Source organism: Symsagittifera roscoffensis, chromosome 5, assembly GCF_963678635.1.
Source record: "Symsagittifera roscoffensis chromosome 5, txSymRosc1.1, whole genome shotgun sequence".
NCBI lineage: Eukaryota > Metazoa > Xenacoelomorpha > Acoela > Convolutidae > Symsagittifera > Symsagittifera roscoffensis.
The window spans coordinates 57,206,934-57,230,345 of NC_087066.1; the positions used below are offsets into that span (position 1 = coordinate 57,206,934).

Genomic DNA, 23,412 nt, shown 5'->3' on the forward strand with positions numbered 1-23,412 from the left:
GAAACAAAATAAATGGCAAATAAGCCGACGGAATTAAAGCGGAATTTGAAAACCATGTACAGTCCATATATGTCACATATGTACTGAATTCAAGGTGATATACACATTTTGAAAATTAAACCGAAAGCTTAATCGACAACAATAAAGCCGAAGAACCATCAACCAAACAATGAAAATATCAAAATTCTATAACTATACATGCAAAAAGATCTATCAAAATGAGATATATGTGAAAAAAAAACATGCCCAGACAAAATTTTATTTTTAGCTCTCCCTCAAAACACACCCACGCACACAGAAAAATTTTTGCACAGCAAACGTCGCAATAAGAGGCCACAATTTAAGAAATTGGATATTAAAAAAATCTCCTCTCCCTCAAAATACATACACGCATATAGAAAACTTGTTGCACTTCAAACAGCGCAATGTGAGGCCACTAAGGCGATATAAAATAGGCACATATCATATCAAGCCGCTAAAAGGTCAAACGAAAATCCGAAAAGTTTCAAAAAATTTTGAAATTAAAAAAATTTCAAAATTATCACTCGCTGAAAACACATACGCACACAAAAATGGTTTTGCTAAGTAAACTGCTCAGTATGAGGCCACTAAGCACATATAACATAGACCGAAATCTATCAAGCCAAAAAAAGGACAACAAATATTTTGTTTAAACAAAAAAAATCGGTGGAAAACTTACAACCAACACAAAAAACAAATTTCAAAAAGCTGGGATATTTATCAGTATGAAACAGTATGAAACGCAAAACATGCTAATTATTTGCAACAGAGGGGAAGAGGATTTGATTTGCAACGAGGACAAAGAGGTGAGGGAGTCCAGGTCCAGGAGTGAGTCCTGTTCCAAAAGTTATTTAAGGGAAAAAAGTCTAGTACCCGATTGCAATAACCTTGCTTATCGCAAGGGTAAAGAAAAAGGGTATTTAAAACGCAGATATTCCCAAAATATGTCTGTTGGTCGACGAGAAAATGATGAATGAAAGCGTTTTCCGATTTAATAACGCTTGCTAACCACTAGCGTTATCACATTACGGGTGCAAAAACCCATAGCAATCTACGTTGTCGCTGTCTTCTAGGAATACAATCTACGCAGGCATATAGGTCAGTAGGAAGCACCTGTTTTTGTTTCGTAACAACCATATCGGTTCCAAAATTCAATGCAGGAAGAAAATGCTAAGAGCGAATTTGAGATGCCCTCGTCGCATTTTGATTAATTTCATCGATCCACTTCACTATCACTGCAAGACACGATCAATACACGGAGACAAAAGCGCAAACATTACACCACAAACTAGCCGACAGAAACTGAGGAGACAGCCGCCATGTCAAATGAAGACTGTTTGAAAAAGCCGAAAAAATTCTACCACAATTCGAGAATGTTTTTCTAGATTTGTGTTGTATACATTTTGGGTTAGAACCAACGTTAAAAACAAACTTCGACACAGAGGCGAAGCTGAGCTCGCACCACTTGCGATACAACAAATACAAGGTTAAAACAGCATGACGCTCAAGAACTAAAAAAACGGGCTTCCAACGATGTTACATTTGAAAAAAGGATCTACAAAAGCGAAGTGTTTGTAAGAGGTCCCAATGGTGTTCAATTTACGAAATCAGTTCATAAATAACATCGGAAAGTTGTAGAAACAAAATAAATGGCAAATAAGCCGACGGAATTAAAGCGGAATTTGAAAACCATGTACAGTCCATATATGTCACATATGTACTGAATTCAAGGTGATATACACATTTTGAAAATTAAACCGAAAGCTTAATCGACAACAATAAAGCCGAAGAACCATCAACCAAACAATGAAAATATCAAAATTCTATAACTATACATGCAACAAGATCTATCAAAATGAGATATATGTGAAAAAAAAACATGCCCAGACAAAAGAATGTAAATTTAGCATCGGAAGAAAACTTACCCAGCAGTAACAATGCCGAAAATATCTGAGCAGAAATCCTTCAAGCTCAAAAAACTAAAACTAATAAAAAATTTTATTTTTAGCTCTCCCTCAAAACACACCCACGCACACAGAAAAATTTTTGCACAGCAAACGTCGCAATAAGAGGCCACAATTTAAGAAATTGGATATTAAAAAAATCTCCTCTCCCTCAAAATACATACACGCATATAGAAAACTTGTTGCACTTCAAACAGCGCAATGTGAGGCCACTAAGGCGATATAAAATAGGCACATATCATATCAAGCCGCTAAAAGGTCAAACGAAAATCCGAAAAGTTTCAAAAAATTTTGAAATTAAAAAAATTTCAAAATTATCACTCGCTGAAAACATTACGCACACAAAAATGGTTTTGCTAAGTAAACTGCTCAGTATGAGGCCACTAAGCACATATAACATAGACCGAAATCTATCAAGCCAAAAAAAGGACAACAAATATTTTGTTTAAAAAAAACAAAAAAAATCGGTGGAAAACTTACAACCAACACAAAAAACAAATTTCAAAAAGCTGGGATATTTATCAGTATGAAACAGTATGAAACGCAAAACATGCTAATTATTTGCAACAGAGGGGAAGAGGATTTGATTTGCAACGAGGACAAAGAGGTGAGGGAGTCCAGGTCCAGGAGTGAGTCCTGTTCCAAAAGTTATTTAAGGGAAAAAAGTCTAGTACCCGATTGCAATAACCTTGCTTATCGCAAGGGTAAAGAAAAAGGGTATTTAAAACGCAGATATTCCCAAAATATGTCTGTTGGTCGACGAGAAAATGATGAATGAAAGCGTTTTCCGATTTAATAACGCTTGCTAACCACTAGCGTTATCACATTACGGGTGCAAAAACCCATAGCAATCTACGTTGTCGCTGTCTTCTAGGAATACAATCTACGCAGGCATATAGGTCAGTAGGAAGCGAAGCTCTACTAGCTCACGGTAATTTGAGAGGCTAAAACTCGGAAGGACTTATGTCAGACATAATAAATGCTGAAAACTGACCTTTGCTGACGGCTGCACTGCTTTTGCTGGTCTCCTTTTTCTTTTTAGGAGTTTTTTGTTTAACTTCAGTGGGAGGTTTGAATGATTGTATCGTGACATTTTCCTCAATCAGTCCCTCGTTTATGTAACTTGGGGCCTCTTCCTGTACAACCTCTACTTTTGATTTTTGGGCCTGTTTTGCAGCATTTTTCGCACTAAAATAAGCGGGGTGCTTTTTTCAATTTTGGGAACATTTTTAAACATTTGAGTCTATCAAATATCGTTTAAATTGCATGAGCTGTTAAATTTTTTCACATATTCGAACAAGGATAGCCGACTGGTTCCAAGAAGCACAATGTACCGACCATTATGAGTAAAGTTTAAATATATCCAAAAAAAAATAGAAAAAAATATTCTCATACTTTTCTTTTCTTTAATTTTGGCAAATGGCGATTGAATGAGGGAAAAACTGCTGAAATTGTATAGATAATTTAAAAAAAGATGGAACTCAGTTTTGTCAAATTGGTTTGACAATCGAAAAAGTTCGGATGAGTTTTTCTCTACACAGACAACTTTAGCTGTAAATTCTCTAATATGATAATACACATTGAGGTAGTCAACATCGGAAAAAAATACACACCGAACGCCATAGTTTTTTCCTCCACTTCGTGAAAAGGTCGAAAGAACAGGCTTACTCAAAAAATATCACTATCACTTAAATTTTCCGTGTAATTGGTCTCTAACTTTTTCGTTACTAAGCTGGAGGGATTTAAAAGAAAAAAGGCGATAATCACCGAAGTTCGTGCAGCTTTATTCACAGAGCTTACCTTTTCTTTGTCTTGCTCTTTACAGGACTTGCTTGAGGCGAATCACTTTCCATCCAGGAGTGATCATCTTGTGGCAATTGTTTGGCAACGTCCTTGTAGTTTCGCTCACGCGATATGTAAGTGACTATAGCCCATGTCACTACTGTCGATGCAGCAACAAATCCCGAGAAAATAAAGAAGGCGAAGCTGTCGTCCTCCATTGCGAAGCCAATCTGCGTTTTCAGTCAGATCTTGCACAAAATTATCATTAAAACCTGAAACTGAAAAAAAAAAAGTGATGTGTGAGAGAGAGAAAGGCACTTTTATTAATGTATAGACAAAGCATAATGCTTAATATACAAAATAGTGTAACTTAACAAACTATACTTTGTAGAACGTAAGAGATTAATGTGGCAGCGCTAAATTTTTGTTGACAATTGAGTTAAAGGGTTATCAATTAAACCGGAAATCACGCCAAGTATGAGCATTGCTTATTTCGACATTTGATTTTAGTTAATCTCTAGAAAATATTTTTTCAGTCTTTTTTTGAAAACACGTTGACTTAAATTAATATCCAGAATATGTGACGATAGTGAGTTCCAGTTTACAGAAGTTGTATAGAAAAAAGATTTACAGAAGAAAACAGATGAAATTTTTCCTTGAAGAACAATCATGTTATATCTCAAATTAAAATAATTATAACGGTTACAACAGAAATGGCCATTAAGTAGCACAATGTATTATAATCACGTCAAAAGTATAATAGTAACCGAGGGTCCCTTCATCACATATTTCACTTGACTCGGTGTTTTGTCAAGATCATCCAAAAGAGGTGAATAAAGACGAAGCTGAGAAAATCGGTAATCTCGGTTACATTTTCCTAGTGAAGTTTAGGAGAATAGCGAGTAAACCCGGGAAAGGGACAGTTGTATTAGAACAGAGAGAGAGAGAGAGAGAGAGAAAGATCAATTGGAAACCAGTATACTGAAAAAAACCTTGTTGGTAAAAACTGAAGTTCTACCAATCTTCTAAGGAAGAAAAAACTCGCCAACACAGCAGAGGAGAACATGCAGTCAACAAAAACAGACTGAACAAATCAGACGAAAACTTTTTTCACAGAACGAAACTCTTACACAACATCGTCATCAAACACTACGAAGAATATGGGAACCAACTTGACAAAAAATCAATAAGCAAACTTTATTGGGATTACTTTGTCAGAAAATTCAATTATCTAAACAGATGCACTTGGAGAATTATCAGCAAATGCACTCACTGTAACAACTGGAAAAAACTCGAAACTCAAACTTAACTTGATGAAAACATGTAAATGACGGGACTCATAAACCCTTGGGAAGCGTGACTTCCCAGAAGCCTCAACTACTACTATTACTACTACTAAGTAAAGAAACCTTGTGACTACTTATTCTGATTATGCAAAATCATTCTTTTCTGAATTCAAGTTTTTGATTCCGATACAGCAGTTAGCGCGGAAACCAGAAATTCTAAAAATGTTCAAAAATGAAGCAATTGCTGTTACAGTACTCTGATTTATCTTTCAATGGGATTTTTCAACTTTATTCTAGACGGATGAACACCACAAAGAGACCCTCTAGCCGACCGGGTGCTCTAATTAAGGCCCTCAACCAAGACCCGAGAGTGTGGTTCGGAAATTCGCCGATTGTGAAGGGTTGGGGGGTTGGCATAAGCGGGATATGACCAAAAACACTTAGATAACGCTTAGGGTTGGCCTAAGCGTTATCTAAGCGGGATAAGACCAAAAACACGTTAAGTTATGCCAGAAACAAAACAAAAAGTAGTAGAGAACCTAAGAGAAAACCAAAAAAAAACAACCGAAAACTAAAATATTATTAAACATAAAATGGTTGAAATCAACCTGTAGCCTTTTTATTGTACCTGAACTTTAGGGTTGTTGAGTATTGAAGTCCTTTATTGCTAATTTGCACTAAATCCGAAAGGGTCAGGTGATTGGAGCAGAAGACCAATCCAGCAACCAGTCCAAGAAGCAGCAGGATGGGTGTCAAGGACAACAACAATCGACTAACCGGTATCGTTAGATAATTTTGTATCTTTTTGGTACAGAAAGTGCAATATCAATTTTTTTGGAAGGGGGGCTCGACAGTGACTGCACTCTAGTGACCCTCCCTCCGAGTTAGGAGTTTCCCAGCTATGCACTTTAAATCGGATATAGAACGGACCGTAAGGGGTATATGTAACATTCGTCTACTGTAGTCACACATGAGGCTTAAGAAAAATAGGCCCTATAACCATTGCTCAAGAGTCAGGGACACTATCTCTTGTGTTTTTCTACCTCAAATCAGTCGGAGCCAATTCGGTTCGTTTATGACATGAGACTACGACCCGTTACAGCTTAAAGGCTACTACTAAAATATCCCCCCACTCTAGAATTAAGAACGTCCCCATACATAGGTCTCTAAATACCCAAAATACATGAACGCCGTTAAAAACCGGGTCGGAACAATCCGTTAAGTTACTTTTTATTGGACAGTGGAACTTTGATCCATTTCAGATGGATCAACCTAAAAATCTCCTTACCTCAACATAACAATTATAAAACACACTCTATAAAACACACTCTAAATTGGTACTCACATTGTAGCACGCTCAAGAATTGGGAGTAATTAAGTCAGTAAGCAACTCAAGAATTAAATAGTGTAACTAATTGAGTTTAATAATTGCCAGTTTCAACAACAGGAATAAGTTTGTACTCTAGAATGCAGTTTTATGTGGACCATTGGGACACTCAAACTGTCCACCTTTCCACCGAAGGTTCACTCTGGTCCAGTTCGAATAGTTGACCAGTTGGATAATTGTCCAGTTCTCAGGAACACTCTGTCTTCTATTTCAAATAGGACAGCTCTACTCTAGATTATTATTGTCTCGGAAATTGCGAATGGCAATTTCCTACTGATTAATCTTGCAACTTTCCCGCGATTGTCACTCGATTGTTCTTCCTTCTCTTTTTTGACTTTCAGTTATCGCGAGAAAATCGTGCATGACAGGCTCTATTCGAATTTTTGAAAAATTAAATTTCACTCCAAAATCAAGTGCTTTTTGTTTCTCTCAAGGTCAAACTTCCAAATATGACCGACTGGCACATACTCCCCGGAATCGAGATCGATGTCCTCATTGCGTGCTGTTGTCTATCAGTGAATCCCCAGAAACCCGAGTGTTGCTCAAGGTACAGTGCCAGTGGTCATTTACAGAAGTTTGCAGCAGACTTAAGCTTATCTACACCCCAAAATTCACGGCCATGTAAAATTTTCACACTATCGCTAAACAGCAATCAAAATCTGCACACACCTGCACCCTTGAATTCTCGCTTTTTAAGCCAATCATTTAAAATTTCTTTTGTCCCATTCAATCAGGAAATTGTCATGCAGCATTTTCATTTATATAGTAAATATAGTATATTAATAACAATATTTGATTCGTTAAAATTTCTTTTTCGTGAATCCAAGTTTCACTCGGATCCACACTCAAGCCCCCCTCCCCTCTCAAGACTCAAGATCCATTTGAACCATCCACTCATCTTGCACTCTTCGCCTTGGAGGTGCCGCACCCTGAAGTACTAGATACGGCAAACTGTCTCAACAGTTCTTCTTCATCATCGGAGCTAATCACGATCTCCTCCCAAGCCTTCAGCTGTTCATAGGATCGCATCCATTCTCTTTGCTCCTGCAACCTCTTTGCCTGGTTGGGTAGTGCCTTCACCCTAGATTCCCGATTCAAACAAAAGGAGTTGTGCAGGCTCAAGCTCACGTTCTTCGCCAGGTCATCCTCTAGTATCGATTCCCTCGCTTTGGTATTGTCTCTAGACATTTTACCCACTCTCTTCCATCCTGTCGTGATCGCATTTCGATGGGTTAACAGGGGTCTCTTGAAAACTTCCGGCCCAATCTCGGCCTGGAACTGTCGATACTCCTTTTGATGCTTCCTCATGTGATCTTTCGTTGTCATGTACAACCAAGACGTCAGTGTCGCCCAAAACCATGGAAAGTACCTCAAACGGCTCCATACGTGTCTGACTTCCGTTGGTATGGCGAATACTTTGCACGCAGTCTCAAACAACTCGAGTCTCCTGCTGTAGTCTATCGCGTATATTGACTCAGCCGTTGGCGTCGTCGCTTCCCGATACTTCGTTATATTCTCTTCTATCCATCTCAGAGCCAACATCGTACTCACTCCTAAGAGCGTCACCTTCTGCCGGTGATCCGGTAGTCCGATCGACCGAATTTCTTCCATATCCCACACCAGGCAAAGGTTCTTGTGATCTGGATACCACACCGTTTGTGCCAAACAGTGGCATGGGCATTCTCCATGGGTGATCTCAATGCTCCTGAGGTTACGCTCCCCCGAGGCTTCCAAGAGAGGCTCAAGCTCTATCATTTTTTCATGCATCGTGTCGTTATCTTCCATGTTTGGAGCACCTCCCACAGGTTTTCCAAACACGTTTTGTCTCTCGTGATCGCTTGTGTTCTCACTCTCCAACTTCAAAAGTTCTTCTCCCCAGATTTCACTCAAGTCATCTCTCAACTCTTTCGGTACTGTCCCTCTGATTTTTCTCAACAACTTGTGCGAGTGATGCGATATCCGAGCCAACCTCACGCACTTGGGCACTGAGAAGGCCTTGTCCACCAGTACTCTCTGGCTGGATGCTTCCACCATCGCTATGTGCAGTGGGTAGTGGCTTCCGCACAAGTTGGCCATCATTGACCCTATCAAGGATTTTGCGTTCAATGGCAGGCCATAAGCTTCGCTCATGGGAAACCCCATTTCCGCCTCGAGACCAACCTTCCAGCTCCGGATGTGTTTTTGAGTCACCTGCAACACCCCAGGCCATGATTCTACGCTCAACGCCGTCACTAAATGGTGTTCAGACTCTAGCCTCTCCAGTGACTGCAGACTACACATTCTCGAGAAGAATCCGAGAGCTGTCGCTATATTCACCGTAGTTCTCGCATAACACTCCGCAACTATTTGCACTTCATTTTTCTCCCTTTCCGTGATGTCTTCAAACCAAGTGACCAGGTCTTCTTTTTGAAAGGATAGTATCCTGACACATGACCGTCCATCGCAGGTGTGCTCTCCGTTCCCACACGCCGAATCCAGACAGCTACCCGGCTCCATCTTCTTTGCTGACCCGAGCTTGCTCGTCTTTTCGCCTGACTCCTGCATCTGAGGTGAGATTAGCTTGTGCAACACACTCAACTTTGCCAGATCTTCATCTTCCGTTGGTGCTAACCTCACTTGCTCGGTGGTTTTCTCGATCAGACTCGCGTGGGGATGTGGACACCAGGAGGGTCTTAGTAGCTTCCATACCACTCCCAAGTTCGTGATTAACAAGCCATTTCCATCGCCCATGTTCACTTCAACTCTCTTGTTCGAGCGCGGTATGCTTACCACCTCTGGTGTTTTCTCAAGAATCAGGCCCTGGCTCGGCCCCTCTTTCTCCACCGCGTCTGTTTCCACTATTCTTTCTGTCCAAAACTTCAGTAGCTCCGCTACCTCGTGGTTCCTGTGAGCGCCTCCAGTTTCTGAGTCTAAGAAGGGATTGTAGGCTATTCCCATCACTCCCGACACGTATTGGTATTCCCCCTTCTCGCTGAGTCTCGAGTACTGCTCTGACGAGGCCAGGTTACGGTGAACATCATGCTCTTCTTCGAACTTCTTATTATAAAATCTCGGTACCTCGTCTAGCTTTCTGTGGTTCTCTAGGGATAGTCTGGAACCATCTTCCTTTTCTATTCCTGTACTCTGATACACGTTCAAGATGATCGTTGAGACCCTTTTTTCCATGGTTTTACCTCCGCTTGCTCTCTGGTGGCATGCCAAGATGGTACTATCAGACATCATTGACATTATCCATCTCAAGAAACATGTGGCATCCTTTCTCCTAGCCAGGCTCAAGCCTGAATTGTCCCTGGCCACGTGTTGCATCAGTGCTTGATACACATCTAGCTTCTTGCTTCCCAACTTCAGCTTGTCATACGAGGTCAATGTCTCCAACTCTATTCCCACCAGACTCCAGGTGAACATTAATTGTCCTGCAGTTCTAACGAAGGGATTCGCCATCAATGGCGGTGCTGATGAGGGTGTCCTCATTGCCTCTTCAAAATGATCCTTCAACAAGTTCTGCCAGGACCTCTTCAGCTGATTCGCCATTTCTATTTTATTAACCTCGGCCTTTTGCTGGGTGGCCCAATTGCGTCGCTTGCGAGCTACTCCACTGTCCAACTTCTTTAAGCAGTCCTCCATTTCCTTCAATGTCTCGAGGGCCACCCACCACGTCCGGGAGGTGTTCCTCGTCTTGTTCCTCTTCAATGGATCACTCGTCACTTGCTTGCCCGTGACCTGGTGTGCCTACGAGATCCATTCTTTGCCGACATCCACTTCCCATGTCTGTCCGTTCGTTGAACCTCTCTTTACGTTTATCTTCTGAGGCTTGAAGTCTTCCTCCGGTGTCGAACTGGTGGAAGCCTCTATTTCCCTCTCTACTTCGAGTGGTCTTCTGAGCTCCGAGCTGCTCTTGTATGCCGCCGTCTTGCATCGAGCCAAAACCATGGGCGCCGTCTCTCTCAAGTTTCCTTCCGAAACAGCATCCACTGAAGGACTACCCAATCCCTCCACTTCTCTCTTCCTCTTGCGAGTCTTCACATATCTGCTTGAGGGTGTTGTGGCTATCATCACTGATTCGACCTCTCTGTCTACCTCCAATCCTTCCAACTCTTGCCTCCCCCCTGCTCGAGCCTTAAGGATATTAGTACTTTTAATCATATTACTAGTCCCAACCTTATCCCTTTTTTTATCATCAACTATTTTATCTACAGTTTTTTGTTTCAGAGTAGAGCTGTCCTCACATTTTTCTTCTCTAGTCTTCGATCGTGAATTCCTCAGCTCTACCAGCTTGCTCAGCAGCTCTTTTCTCGCCTTCTCATCCAGGCCCGTTCCTATCAGAAGCGGTTCTCCAAACCTTACGACTGTGTCCCACAGTTCCTCCTTGAATTTGTCCAGCGTCGTCTCGCTGCCCACTTCTTGATTGAATTCTTTTAAGAACTCCTGCCAAGCATCGTCCTTCAGGGACCCCAGGAACATGTCCCTGTTCCCTTCGAAAGTGTTCTTTTCCCTTTCCTCCGAGCTCAAGAGTATCATCCCCATATTGGAGGTCTCACTTGCCAATGGCAATTCCAGATTCTTCCGGGGGGACGGAGTCAGAGGTGGAGTGGCAGTATCTGCCCCCATTCTCCTCGCTCAAGTCTTTCAACAGCTCTTGAGTGGTGAGCTCCTCCCCTGATGGTCCTGGTTCAGGCGTATTCCCCACTTCCATGTCCTCACAGGCTTCACTGAGAGTTTCATCCATACTCTCTTCTTCTGACTCATTTCTCCTTCTCTCGAGAATTCTTTTGAACCGGTCCTCCACGGGTCCACTCCTCTTGTCTCCAGGCGTGTCCACTGACAGTGGTGATGGTGTCGCAGGGTCCAATTTTTTGTATTCCGTCAGGGCTACGTGCAGCTGGCCTGCTGCATCTAGTTCTTTTCCCTCCTGTCTCATTTCCACCTGTTCTAAGCCATAGGGTGCCCTGTACTTTCTTGTTGCAAATTTCATGTCGTCCACCAATGCGACGTGCCCCTCCATCATGATCATCCTGCCATCATCCCATATTGGTAGCATGCTCTTGCGTTGCCAACATCTGTAGCGTGGCAGCTCCAGCGAAACTCAAGATTCCTGTCTGCCAGTGCGATTGGATCCGGGTCAACGCCCGCACCAGGCTGTCCCCTATGATTAGGTGAACCGCACCTTCTGGCACACGGGGTGGCGCAAGATATTCCACCCAGGCTGCATCATGAAAGCAGTCCCTCCTGGCTTTCTGTTCCGCACTCCAATCCAGCCGATTGTGCCTGTGGTACCTCTTCTCTGTGTTTTTCTTATAACTCGAGATCACGACGCTCCTGACCGGCTGTTCCCTCTAAGTTGGGGGAAGCTCCGGTCTTGCCGAACTTTCACGACTTTTCTGCCGCAATTTCTCGCCCAGCTCTTTCAGACGCGATGAGCCGCCGCTCACCTGACTGTCACTCGAGGTCGAGGTTGGGGTATATCCCGGCAGCACCACATCCATCAGTGGGCGTACGGGTTGCGTCTCTAGGCTACGCAAGGAAGACGTTGCGTCATTCGGTATCCAGACTTCCAACCCTTCATTCATGTGTTCTCGGGCCTCGCGGTCAAGGTTGAACCATCCTCTTGCCCTGGGGGCTTCATCCACCTCCATGCGTGACTCTGGCCTCGAGCTGGTAACCACTCGCTCCTTTGGCCTGGCTCCCTTCTGTGCATCAAGCTCGCGTTGTCGTTGTTCTATTCTCTCCAACTCCGACTTCAGTTGATCACGATTCGCGGCGTTCTCCCGCACCCTTAGTTCATGCTGATGTTCAGCTTTTAGCATCTCAAGCAACCTCAGAGTCCGATCTCGCTCGTTGACCGCCTGGTCCCTCTCCAGCTGAACCTTCTCCCGATCCAGCTTTGCCTGATCCCGATCGAGGTTCGCCTTATTCCTTTCCTTCTGCGTCTTCTCGAGCTCTTTCTTTAGAACACCAAGATCCGGATATGCCTCGGTCGTCTGTTGCGCTCGCGTCATCGACGGCACCTTACTCGAGCCCTGGCCTGTAGGTCTTGCTGTTGGCCTAGCTGGTAGTGGGAATTCCCCTGCGCCATATTCAGTGTTGTTACTCAGGCCAGGATTCCTTGCCAAGTCAAAGCCCTTTTCTCCTCCATCCACATTCCAAGACAACCATCTGGTCTGTTCTTGGTTTGATATACCCTCGGTGGTGTAGCCGATCATCAAGACAGCCTCCGTCGCAGACTCCCTGCATTCACCCTGGTCTTCCAACTGGAGGATGGCATTCAGCATTACCGCCATTCTCTCGTCTATCTGGGTATAATCCAGGTCCCTCAGGCGTCTGTACAGCTCATCAAGAGTAGGCTTCTTCAGGGCCGCGGGCATGGATTTCCAGAATCTGTCTGCCATTCTTTGTGACTTCGGGATGTATACAGGTATGTGTTAACCAGCTCAAGAATTACCTTACCGACTCAAGTATTACCCAACTCAAGAATTCTCTAGAAATGTTCCCTTGCAAACACTTGCTGTAGGTGCCGATTATCACGAGTTCAATCAAGATTTCTCTTTCTGTTTCTCGCTTGAGTATAGTTGGATTTTCAACTTTGTTTTTCAAACTTGATCTGAAAACAGAAACCATATTAAAACTTAACATGTCATGTTCCTAACCTAGAGACCCCCCTTTTCACCAGTATGGTTAAAATCTTATCATTCTCATTTCACTAAAAACAATTCAATTGGAATTTTCTTAAAAGCATGCAGATTCGTTATATGTTTTAGCACCGATAATTCTTTTTTCTAAAATTCAATTGTCATGCCAATCGCGACTTAAGATCCCTTTACCTGTGCCGCACCCCAGTACCTCACTCAAGACTCCTCCCTCACGCCCAACTCGAGACCCCCGTGTCCCCAACTCAGGCGATGCTCAAGTAGTATTTCTTGTGCAGATACACCATTACTTCAGTTTCCGCGAAGACTACGTGTAGGATAGCGTACAATTCCCTTGAGCTCAGTTTGCCCCTGTTTGGGTCATACACCGGCATCGAGACCTCCGTTATTCCTCTTTCAATCATGAAGTCTCGTAGTCTTGTTAGTGCCAACATCACGTGTTCGGGATTGATTGTTCCTGTCATTGACCCTCGTCACTAGGAAGCACAGATATTTTCCCGGGACTTGTGCTACTGATGGTGGAAGCGCTGCCATCCCTCCCAGACCTGGTCTCTGTCTGAACAGAAACTCCACGTTCTGGTACTCTCTCTTGAAGTCAGCTTCCAATCTTGATTTGAAACTCATGTTTTGAAATTCCGACCTATAGTAGGCTCTGGCTTTTCTTCCTCCAGTTCCAATTCGCTCGTTTCTCTCACTTCCTTGAGCTTCTTTATCATCAAATTTTTGGTGTGGGTAAGTCCTACCCCCACTCCCCGGACAAAAATATTTATCGACGTCCCCGTCGATGTTGTCGGGTCTGAATTGTCCCGAGGAATGTCCAGTGGCCTGTCTGTTGCCGTCCATCCGAAAAGAGGGTCCTCTGTCTTCATGTAATTTGCCGCTGATACATCGACTTGTTGAATGCTTTGTCCTTCGCGGCTCTCGTCTTTGACATCGCGCATCCACTCTAGTATCCTCAAGTTCGTATTCTCCCTCCTCTCTATCTCACTCTGTTCGAGATCCATCTCCAGTTCTGGCGTCAATTAGTCTTCCTGCGGATAGTGTCCACCATCGTCAATGACCTGCCATTCCTCTTCGGCTTCCAGTTCGCCTGCACTCAGTAGTTCCTTGCCCAGTTCGTCTGGCTGTATCTTATCGATCAAGAAGTCATCCCCGTACCTGTTGTACCTCATGCCGGTGCGTTTACGATTGCCAGTCCTGGTTTCCGGTGGTGTTGGTCGATCTGGCTCCATCCACTTCGGCACCTCATCTTGCTCCGGGTCGTTCCAGTCTTCTTCTACAAATGATCCTGCATCAGACTCCACTCCTATCTTTTCATTGTCGTCCAAACTCAAGTTCTCATTACCATCATTTTTCTCTCTGGTGCCTTTTTCATTCACTTCACACGCTGGCTCTACCACCAGGTACTCAAGACCCTCCATGTCCTTCGGTATGCACCAATCCTCTGGGGACGGGTCGTGAGGCTTCAGATTTTCATAATGTGCCGCTCGCCCAGTACTCAAGCAATAGAACCGTCCTTGTTGATGAACTTCCGTTATCATGAATGGTCCCCTCCACTTCTTGAGTAGTTTCTTCGTTCCCTTGGGCGGTATGACATTTTGGAAGACCCACACGTATTGGCCCACTTCATATGGCTTCGCTCGTAATATTTTTTCGTCATATTTTCTGCGTTGCCTCATTTGCGCTTGCGCCGTGTTCCTCCTGCATAGCTCGTTCAACTCCTGTTGTCTTTTGATCGCTTCTTTCACGTATGCCTGAGGCGACGTCCTTTTCCCTTCGTATTCCGGGTAAAAGAATGTCAGAGGCATTGCTCTCTCCCTGCCCGTCAACATCATGAAGGGACTGATGCCCGTCGTTGAGTGTTGTGTACTGTTGTAGGCCCCTACTACCTGTGGCAGGTATTTATCCCAGTCCGTCATGTATCTTGAGCAGTACACACTCAACATGTTGACCAGTGTCCTGTTTTGTCTCTCTACCAACCCGTTGGTCTGTGGATGGTAGGTTGTCGAATGTGCTTGAGCAATGTGCGATCTCTTCATCAATTCTTTTGTCAAGTCGCCCACAAAAGCTTTGCCGTTATCTGACTGGAAAGTCATTGGACAACCATACCGCGATATCCAATGCGTTATCAGATGATCACATGTCTCTTCGGCCGAGGCTGTCTGGCACGGAACCGCTTCCGCCAACTTTGTGAAGTGATCTATTATAACCAGTATCTGGTTATATCCCGACTCTGTCATGCAGATTTTTTGATGGTCTATCTGCACCACTTCATTGAACTCCGAGCTCTCGACAGACTTGAGGGGAAACTTCATCTTCCTTGGGTCTTTTACCTGGAGGCATGCCAGGCAGGCATTCACCCACTTCTCGCAAGCTTTTCTCATTCCTGGCCAATCAAACCTGTGAAGTATCCTTTGTTGTACTTTATCTATCCCCTGGTGTCCCATCTGGTCGTGCGATCTGAAAAGCACCTCCGTTTGATACAATTGCGGTAGTATGATGAGGTTGTGTTTGTGTAGTATCTTCTCCTCATCTTTCCTTTTGCATGCTACCACCCCATCAGCTGTGTGGTAGAGTAAGTCTTTCTTTTCTTTGTAGAACTGGCTCAAGATCTTGTAGCTGTCTTCCTCGAGTTCCCCCTTCTCCTTGACCCCCGACTGGATCCATTTGGAGAGATTACTTGTCATTTTGTCATTCTTTTGGGCTCTTATTAGGTCTGACAGCCTGTATCTCGCCTTGACATGCTCCTTTAGCGCCATGATCTGTCCATTCATCTCACCAGGGTTGTGGATGTCGTCGCTCAGCTTCACGCATATCATCCTTTTCATGATTTTCATATCATCTTCTGGCACCAGATTCGTTCTGATGTTTGAGTTGCATGATAGTTCCCTGAATGGCTTCCTTGAAACCGCAATTTTCTCAAGTTCCTCACCACCTCGTATCTCCTGTATGTCCAGATTGTACGTTCCTGAAGATGGATCCGTCTGTAACTCCCTGTCGTGGTGCCTTGTCTTCTCTTCCGCCAATATCATGCACAAACTGTCTTGGTTTTCGCTGCTCTCATCCGAGTCTTCATCCCATCCTTCATGCTCCCCGGACAATTTTCCTTGTCCGGTTTCCTCTTCCGAGAACATGTAACGCTCCCCGGACTCTTGATCTGGTCCCAGGTGTCCTGTGTTTCTTTGAAAGTCACTTTCTTTTTCCTGACCTTGGTCTGCTCCAGAATGATTTCGGGGATCTTGTCAACTAGTGACCGCACGACATCTTTGCTGTCAGTGACGCTTCCTCTTGAGGAGTCAGTATCGTTCACTGTCTCTTTTCTCCGAAGTATAGTGACTTCCGGTTCCTCTTGACCCTTCTCTTGGATCACGGGCTTATCATCTGATAGTTTCTCGAGCAACCTGATTAAGTCATCATCTATCTGTGCAGTTCCTGCTTCTACCTGGTTAAGATCATAGCCTTTTGCCTTGAGCGTCTCCTTCACGATCTTCGACTTGAGTATTATCTCAATCGGAATCCTCTTGCTCTTCTTCAAGATGGTCTTCTCTGGAGGCACTTTAGGCAATTCAGGATGATCTTCTATCGGTTTGCCTGACTTGTCCAGCCATCTCGTGAGTGGAAGACTGTCGTACGTTTCCTTGTCCATGAAGGAGAAGCCATCTTTGATTTCAGGTCTGTCTGCCTCTCTTTGCTCTTGTCTCTCATAGAACTCCGTCTTCTTACTCAAGCTGTCGGCATTCTGATGTTTATCTCGCGTTTTATGCTCAATTATCATGTTGTATCCGTCCAGGCGAACTATCCACCTCCCAATGTAAGTTTGGTCCATTGAGTACGTTTTCAGCCAGCTCAGTGCTCGGTTGTCGACTCGCAACTTGAATGGCTCACTGCCCAGGTATGCCCTGTATTTCTCGACAAAGGTAACCACCGCGAACATCTCTGCTTTCGGTGCTCCGTACTTCATTTCCGTGTCGCTCAGGACTTTGCTCCCGTACGCTATTGGTCTCAAGACTGTCTTCCCATTCCATTCTTGTTCTTGGTGGAGAATCCCAGAAATCACGACTACCGACGCATCCGTGTCCAGCACGTACATCCCTTTCTCAGTCGGCATACCCAGTACTGGTGCCTCACATAGCTCTTTCTTTATTCTCTGGAATGACTCTTCTGCTGCGTTGTTCCACGTGAACTTCTTGCCCTTGTGTCTCATTAATTGTTGCATCGGGTATACCTTGTCCGCATAGCCTTTGATGAATTCTCTATAATAGTTAGCGAAACCCAGGAAGCTCATCAACTGGTGCTCTGTCTTCGGTGATTTCCAGGTCAGGACTGCTTCCACGGCGTCCGTATCAGGTCTGATGCCGTGCTTGTCTACCATCCTGCTCAAGTATTTTATTGAGTCCTTGAGTATCTCGCACTTTGATGGTTTACACTTTAGCCCCGACCTCTTCATGCATGCAAACACTTCGTCAAGTCTCTCAATGTGGTCCTCCAGTGTTGGCGTGGCTATTACCACGTCATCCACGTAGCACATTACCAGGTTGCCATACTTCTTCGTCACGCCTATCAGCGCGTGTGCCATCAACCGCTGAAACGTGGCTGTGGCATTGCAGAGTCCAAACGGCATCCGTTTCCATTGAAACAGACCCAACTCGCAGGCAAACCCTGTCTTGTCCCTGTCCTGCTTCCTTAGTGGTACCTGCCAAAAGGCCGAGCCTAAATCAAGAGTCGTAAAAAATTTTTGCATCACCTAACTTCGAGAGGCTGTCATCAATCCTAGGTATGGGATAGGCATCCTTCTCCGTGACGGAGTTCAGGTATCGAAAGTCACAACAAAACCTCAACTGGTCGCCTTTCTTTTTGGCCATCACTACTCCACACGCCCACGGTGACTTGGATGGTTCTATCATGTCATTACTCTAGTAACGTCTCGATTTCTTTTCTACACGCGTCCGATTTGTGTGGGGTCATGCGCCTCGCCCCCTCCCTGTGTGGTACCGCGTTTTCCTCAAGCTCTATTTCATGCTCAACAAAATTACAACACCCGATATCCGCCTTATGCCTCGAAAAAACTTCCTCGTTCCGCTCTAGTACGTCCTTGATGGCTTCGAGCTGTTCATCTTTCAGTTTGCCCCTCAAATGTTCAATCTCCGGCAGAACCGGTTTATCAGTTTGCATTTCATCTAGTGTGGGTCGCTCTGGAAAGTTCGAACAGCTCGACAGCCCATCGTCCGTTTCTGACTTAAGTGATTTAATAAGACCTGAAGAATCTTTTATTTTCTGCAATCGTCTCAAGATACAAATTTTGTCCCTGTGATTGGGACAATCAACAACTTCATTTTGTTTTGAGTTCTCAATCGTTTCATATCGAGTTTTAACCGGTAAAGCATATCCCAGTTTCCTCCCTCTCTGTATCGTGATCGGTATATCAAGGGTATTCAACAAGACACTGACGCAGAGGCCGCTCTTCGTTATCGAGAATGATCTTCCTAAAACAGCAGCACTTTGACTATTAGGATTCGGAACTATACACACTTGCTTGTTGTCACTTAGTTCATTGTAATTTTTCATCCTCAAGCTTACGATTGCCGCTTCATTAGCTTTTAGCCTCACCCTCCTACTCAAGAATACCGGTGCTTTGTTTTCATTTGCCATTATTAAATTTACCGGTTTGATTGCGTACCTCCTATCCGGGTTCCGTATCCTGAACATTGCGTTATTTAGATCAATCGTTACGTCGAAATTCCTGATGAAGTCTCTGCCCAAAATGAATTGGTCAGATTCATCTAGGTTTTCTACCACGATAAAGCTCATCCACAGGTTACGTTCCCCCAAATTGAGGGCTATTATCGGCGTCCTGCCCAGCACCCGAAGGGCCTCTTTGTTTGCAGCTGACAGTCGTATTCTCGAGTCTATCAAGTCACCTTTGTCAAAGCCCATCCTTTACCAAGTTTCGATTGGTATGACGCTCAAGACTGCTCCCGTATCAAGTAACCCACGCAACTGAGTCCTTTTGCCACTTATATCTAGCACGTGCCCTGTCACATCTGCCTCTGTCCCGATGTGCATTGCATCTTCTTCAAGCATGGCGCAGTGTCCAATCGATCTCACTTTCAACTCTTCTTTCCCTACGTAGATTTGCCCAATTAGGTCTTCGTCACATGTTATCATTGTCTTGGTGTAGATGTTGATCCCATCTATATTTAGTATCACCTCGTGTGGACCATAAGCTTCAGTATACCTGTTGTCAACACGTACCGACTTGCTGCCCCCTCTCGTGAGTAGTGCTCTCAACGCTCTAGAAGTCGTTTGTGGGCTTATACAACTCAAGTAATCTGCGTACACGTCAATGTGCATTATTGTCTGGTCGCTCGGTTCGCTCAAGTTTCTGGTTACCTCGTGGCCGCCCACTGTGATTATCGACATTTTTCTAGCCCCGATTTTCGATATGCCGAATGGCTTTCCCGTCACCATTTTTACAGTGTTACAATTCCCGGTCTTTGTTGAGCCCGGTACAGCCTCTGGTGTTTGGTTCGATCCGGTTAATGCTTCGTTAAAATTCTGTCTTTCGATCTCCAGCTTTAGTCGTTGCTCTATTTCTTTCGCAGCCAGATCTTGTTTCACTTTGGCAATTGCTTCCGTCGCCGCTTTCTCATAATTTATCTCTAGAGAGTTCCCGGCCGCGGATTCTATCGCACCATTAACATGTGTTACAGCTTTCACTGTCTTCGTCGGCAATTCCGTGCTTGGTGTTCCTAAGTTCCTCGATTCAAACTCGTTTTTTGATTGTTCCGCTGATTCTGCACCGCCGCTAATGCGAACTTATGTTTGGGGTGACTCTGGTCCTTGACCGCTTCCCAGAACAAGGGACAATCCATTCTGAAGTGCCCCTCCTGGTTACAGAAGAAGCATCTAGCGCCTATCTTGATGATTAAGCCATTATAGTACTCGTGTTCCTCCATCTGGCTCATATCTTCCTCATCCGGTGCGTATCCTAGGCTCTTCATGCCTTGTTTGTATGTTGTGCAGTCAGCCACGTGGTGATCCGCCGACCCGCAGTTCGCGCATGATCTGCGCTTGTCCATATCATCTCTAGGTTTGTACCATGATGACCTCTGGGGTTGGCCTCCCCCTTGCGTGTTCCTGTTTTCTGAATATGAGTATTTCTTGGGCTTCATCAGCATGTATTCCCTTGATTTCTGTCTCATTTCTTCTGGGGTTGGTGCGCTGTCTTTCGACAATGTGTAGTATGTTGCTAACATTGTCCTTAAGTCATCACTTTTTACCCCATCAATGAACTTCGAGGCAATGCTAAAGTTTCTTCTGTTTGTCGACTCCTCTGGGTCACTCCTTCTTCTCAAGCTCTCAAGGTCATCTAGGAACCGATCAATTGACTCATCGTCCCTCTGTCTTCTCTTTTCAAATCGCATCATCGCTTGGTGACCCTTCATGCCTGATCCGAATCGATTCAGCAATATTTCGAAGATTTTGTCCGCGGTATCGCGTTCTTCTTCTTTCTTTGCAACCACGCATTTTAATGCCGTGCCTTCCAGGTTGCTGAGTATGGCTGTGCATGCTTGCCTTTCATCATTTAAGTTATCTTGCTCTAGATGTAATCTCATCACTTCCACCCACGTATCAATGCATCCATCGGAGTCGTCTTTGAATTCTTTTGGCTTCTTGAAAGTTTTTCTTGATTTTCCGTCTCTCCTATTGCTCGAGTCAGTGTTCCTCGTGGCGAAGGCCTCTAGAGTCCTGTTCATCATCTCCCAAGTGCTTGCCCACGTCATTGCATCCGGACCTGCGTTGCTGCTAGCTGTTGAGTCCCCCGGACCACTCGTTCTGTTTGATGTCCCATTTTTCATGATTGTTTTAGCAGCCGTTGGTGCTATGCTTACCGCATCCCGGTTTAAAGGCAACGGTGTCGATTGCCGTTTGTTCCTTTGTGGTTCCACAAAGTCAACTCTGGTGCCTTGCGTGCGATCCGCTGCCGGTCTTTCTTGTGAGGATGAATTTCTCAAGATTGCATCCAACTTCGCCTGTATTGCACACGAACTTTCGGCCTGATTCCTGTTCATTGTGTCCATTCTCTTTTCCAGGCTACCTAATTGGCTGTTGACATCATCATATCGGTTTTTCAACTGTTGCATGTCTCTTTTGATGTTCTTATCTCGTTCTTCATTGGTGGCATCTACCTTGTCCGACATCTGCTGTAGTCTCTCGTCTGTCGCCTTAGCCAGGTTAAAATAAACATCCAGATACTCGTGTTTGTTGTATTTCAACTCTTTCTTTATTAAGTCTCTATCTTCCTCACTGTACTTCAGTTTCTTGTCGATCTGATTTAGCTTTGTCATCAGGTCACCAAGCTCAAGAGCAGCTGTTTCATGAACAGCCGTTGTCTTTTTTTCGGCTGCCTCTTCTGTTCTGGCTTGTTCTTCTTTTGGGTCGGCTTCTGTCGCCTTCGTGCTCACTGTACCAAATGTTCGTGCTCTTCCAGTCTGTGATTCCTCGGCCGTGTTGTCTTTCGATTTCATTCCGACCATCATCGCCAACTTTTCTGTAAAAGATGTCTTCTTTACTTGAGAGTCATCTTTCACCGTTTCTCGGGTATTGCCTGTTGTGTCTTCCAACGCGTCTCTCGGCGAAAACTCCACGGTTTTTGGATTTTGATCTTCCATATGGGGCATCGGTGTGGATTCCGTTGTCTTTTTCTCCACTTCATCTACGCTCTGGTCTGGTGTCTCTAGGTCGATTTCGATTGTGGGCTCCACCTGTTTTTTTTCCTCGCATCTTCTCGCGTCTTGCTCTCGGTGCCACTCCTCGTGCTGACCATGCTAACTGAAAAGTTATCTTTTGTTTTGCCTGGGCCCCTTGATGTCGTTCCGCGCAGCGACGAGTTATATTTCGTGTTTAATCCACTTGACCTTTTTTCTAGCACCGGTACCCTACTCCGTCTCATTATTTCTATTTACAATTGCTCGTATTTACAATATTACTATATACACAATTCTTAATCTAAGAATAAAAGTCTTTTGAGGAAAAATTATTTAAAAGAAATATGCAACGTGGTAAAAACCTTGTTCCAGTTCTCTTTCTAAACTTTTCGAGAAACTTTCTTTATTTGTGGTCTCAACCGTACCGGGTTCCAATTAGTCTTGTTCTGTCTTAATTCTGTCTTAAAACACTTATTGTAATTTTACTTCAATCTTTATACCGTCCCAAGACTTCCAATTACCGTCCCTACTCTTCTTTGTACCGTCCCAGGCTTCTTTCTACTGTCCCAAGACTGTTCGGTACTGTCCCAGTACTTCGTCAGTGTCCCAAGACCCTTGTCCTGAGAGTACTATCCCAAGACTACTGTCCCAAGGCTAGTGTCCCAAGACTAGTGTCCCAAGACTACTGTCCCAAGGCTAGTGTCCCAAGACTACTGTCCCAAGACTACTGTCCCAAGGCTACTGTCCCAAGGCTAGTGTCCCAAGACTACTGTCCCAAGGCTAGTGTCCCAAGACTACTGTCCCAAGGCTAGTGTCCCGAGACTACTGTCCCAAGACCACTGTCCCAAGACCCTTGTCCCAAGACCCTGTCCCAAGACCCTTGTCCCAAGACCACTGTCCCAAGACCACTGTCCCAAGACCACTGTCCCAAGACCACTGTCCCAAGACCACTGTCCCAAGACCACTGTCCCAAGACCACTGTCCCAAGACCACTGTCCCAAGACCAGTGTCCCAAGACCACTGTCCCAAGACCACTGTCCCAAGACCACTGTCCCAAGACCACTGTCCCAAGACCACTGTCCCAAGACCACTGTCCCAAGACCACTGTCCCAAGACCACTGTCCCAAGACCACTGTCCCAAGACCACTGTCCCAAGACCACTGTCCCAAGACCACTGTCCCAAGACCACTGTCCCAAGACCACTGTCTCAAGACCGTACTGTCCCAAGACTGTATCAAGACTGTTCTGGTCCAACACTGTCCCAGGACTGCACTGTCCCAAGACTGTCCCCAGACTGCTCTGTCCCAAGACTTCTTTGGCACTGTCCCAAGACTGTTGACAAGTGTCTGAGCGGTGGGAACTCTTTCTTCTTCGTTATGGGGACTTCTTGATTCACTGTACCTTGTACCACCACTCAAGCTCTAGTAAAATTTTCCCAAAAACCCTCTCTTAAAAGCCAAATGCTGACCCCCCTTTTTCTTATTTCTTTTTAATTACCTCTCTTTCAATGTTCCAAGCAACTTGAGACCAAAACCTGTGCGCAGGTATCTTGTGATCACCTCTTTGTATGAAAACTAAACACAAATCCTCACCAAAATGCAACAAAAATCCAAGCTAGAA

At 44.6% G+C, this 23,412-nt stretch overlaps 1 protein-coding gene across 1 annotated transcript in view; it reads right to left on the reverse strand.

Moving 5' to 3' along the window:
- LOC134846922 (putative leucine-rich repeat-containing protein DDB_G0290503) overlaps positions 1–23,412 on the reverse strand; it is a 325,348-nt gene that overhangs the window by 23,139 nt on the left and 278,797 nt on the right. Inside the window, exons 2-3 of the mRNA XM_063864357.1 lie at positions 3,786–4,046; positions 2,980–3,173 (exon numbers count right to left, since the gene is read on the reverse strand). Coding sequence (XP_063720427.1) covers positions 2,980–3,173; positions 3,786–3,985 — 394 coding nt within the window. The 5' untranslated portion in view covers positions 3,986–4,046. The remainder of the gene's footprint in view (positions 1–2,979; positions 3,174–3,785; positions 4,047–23,412) is intronic.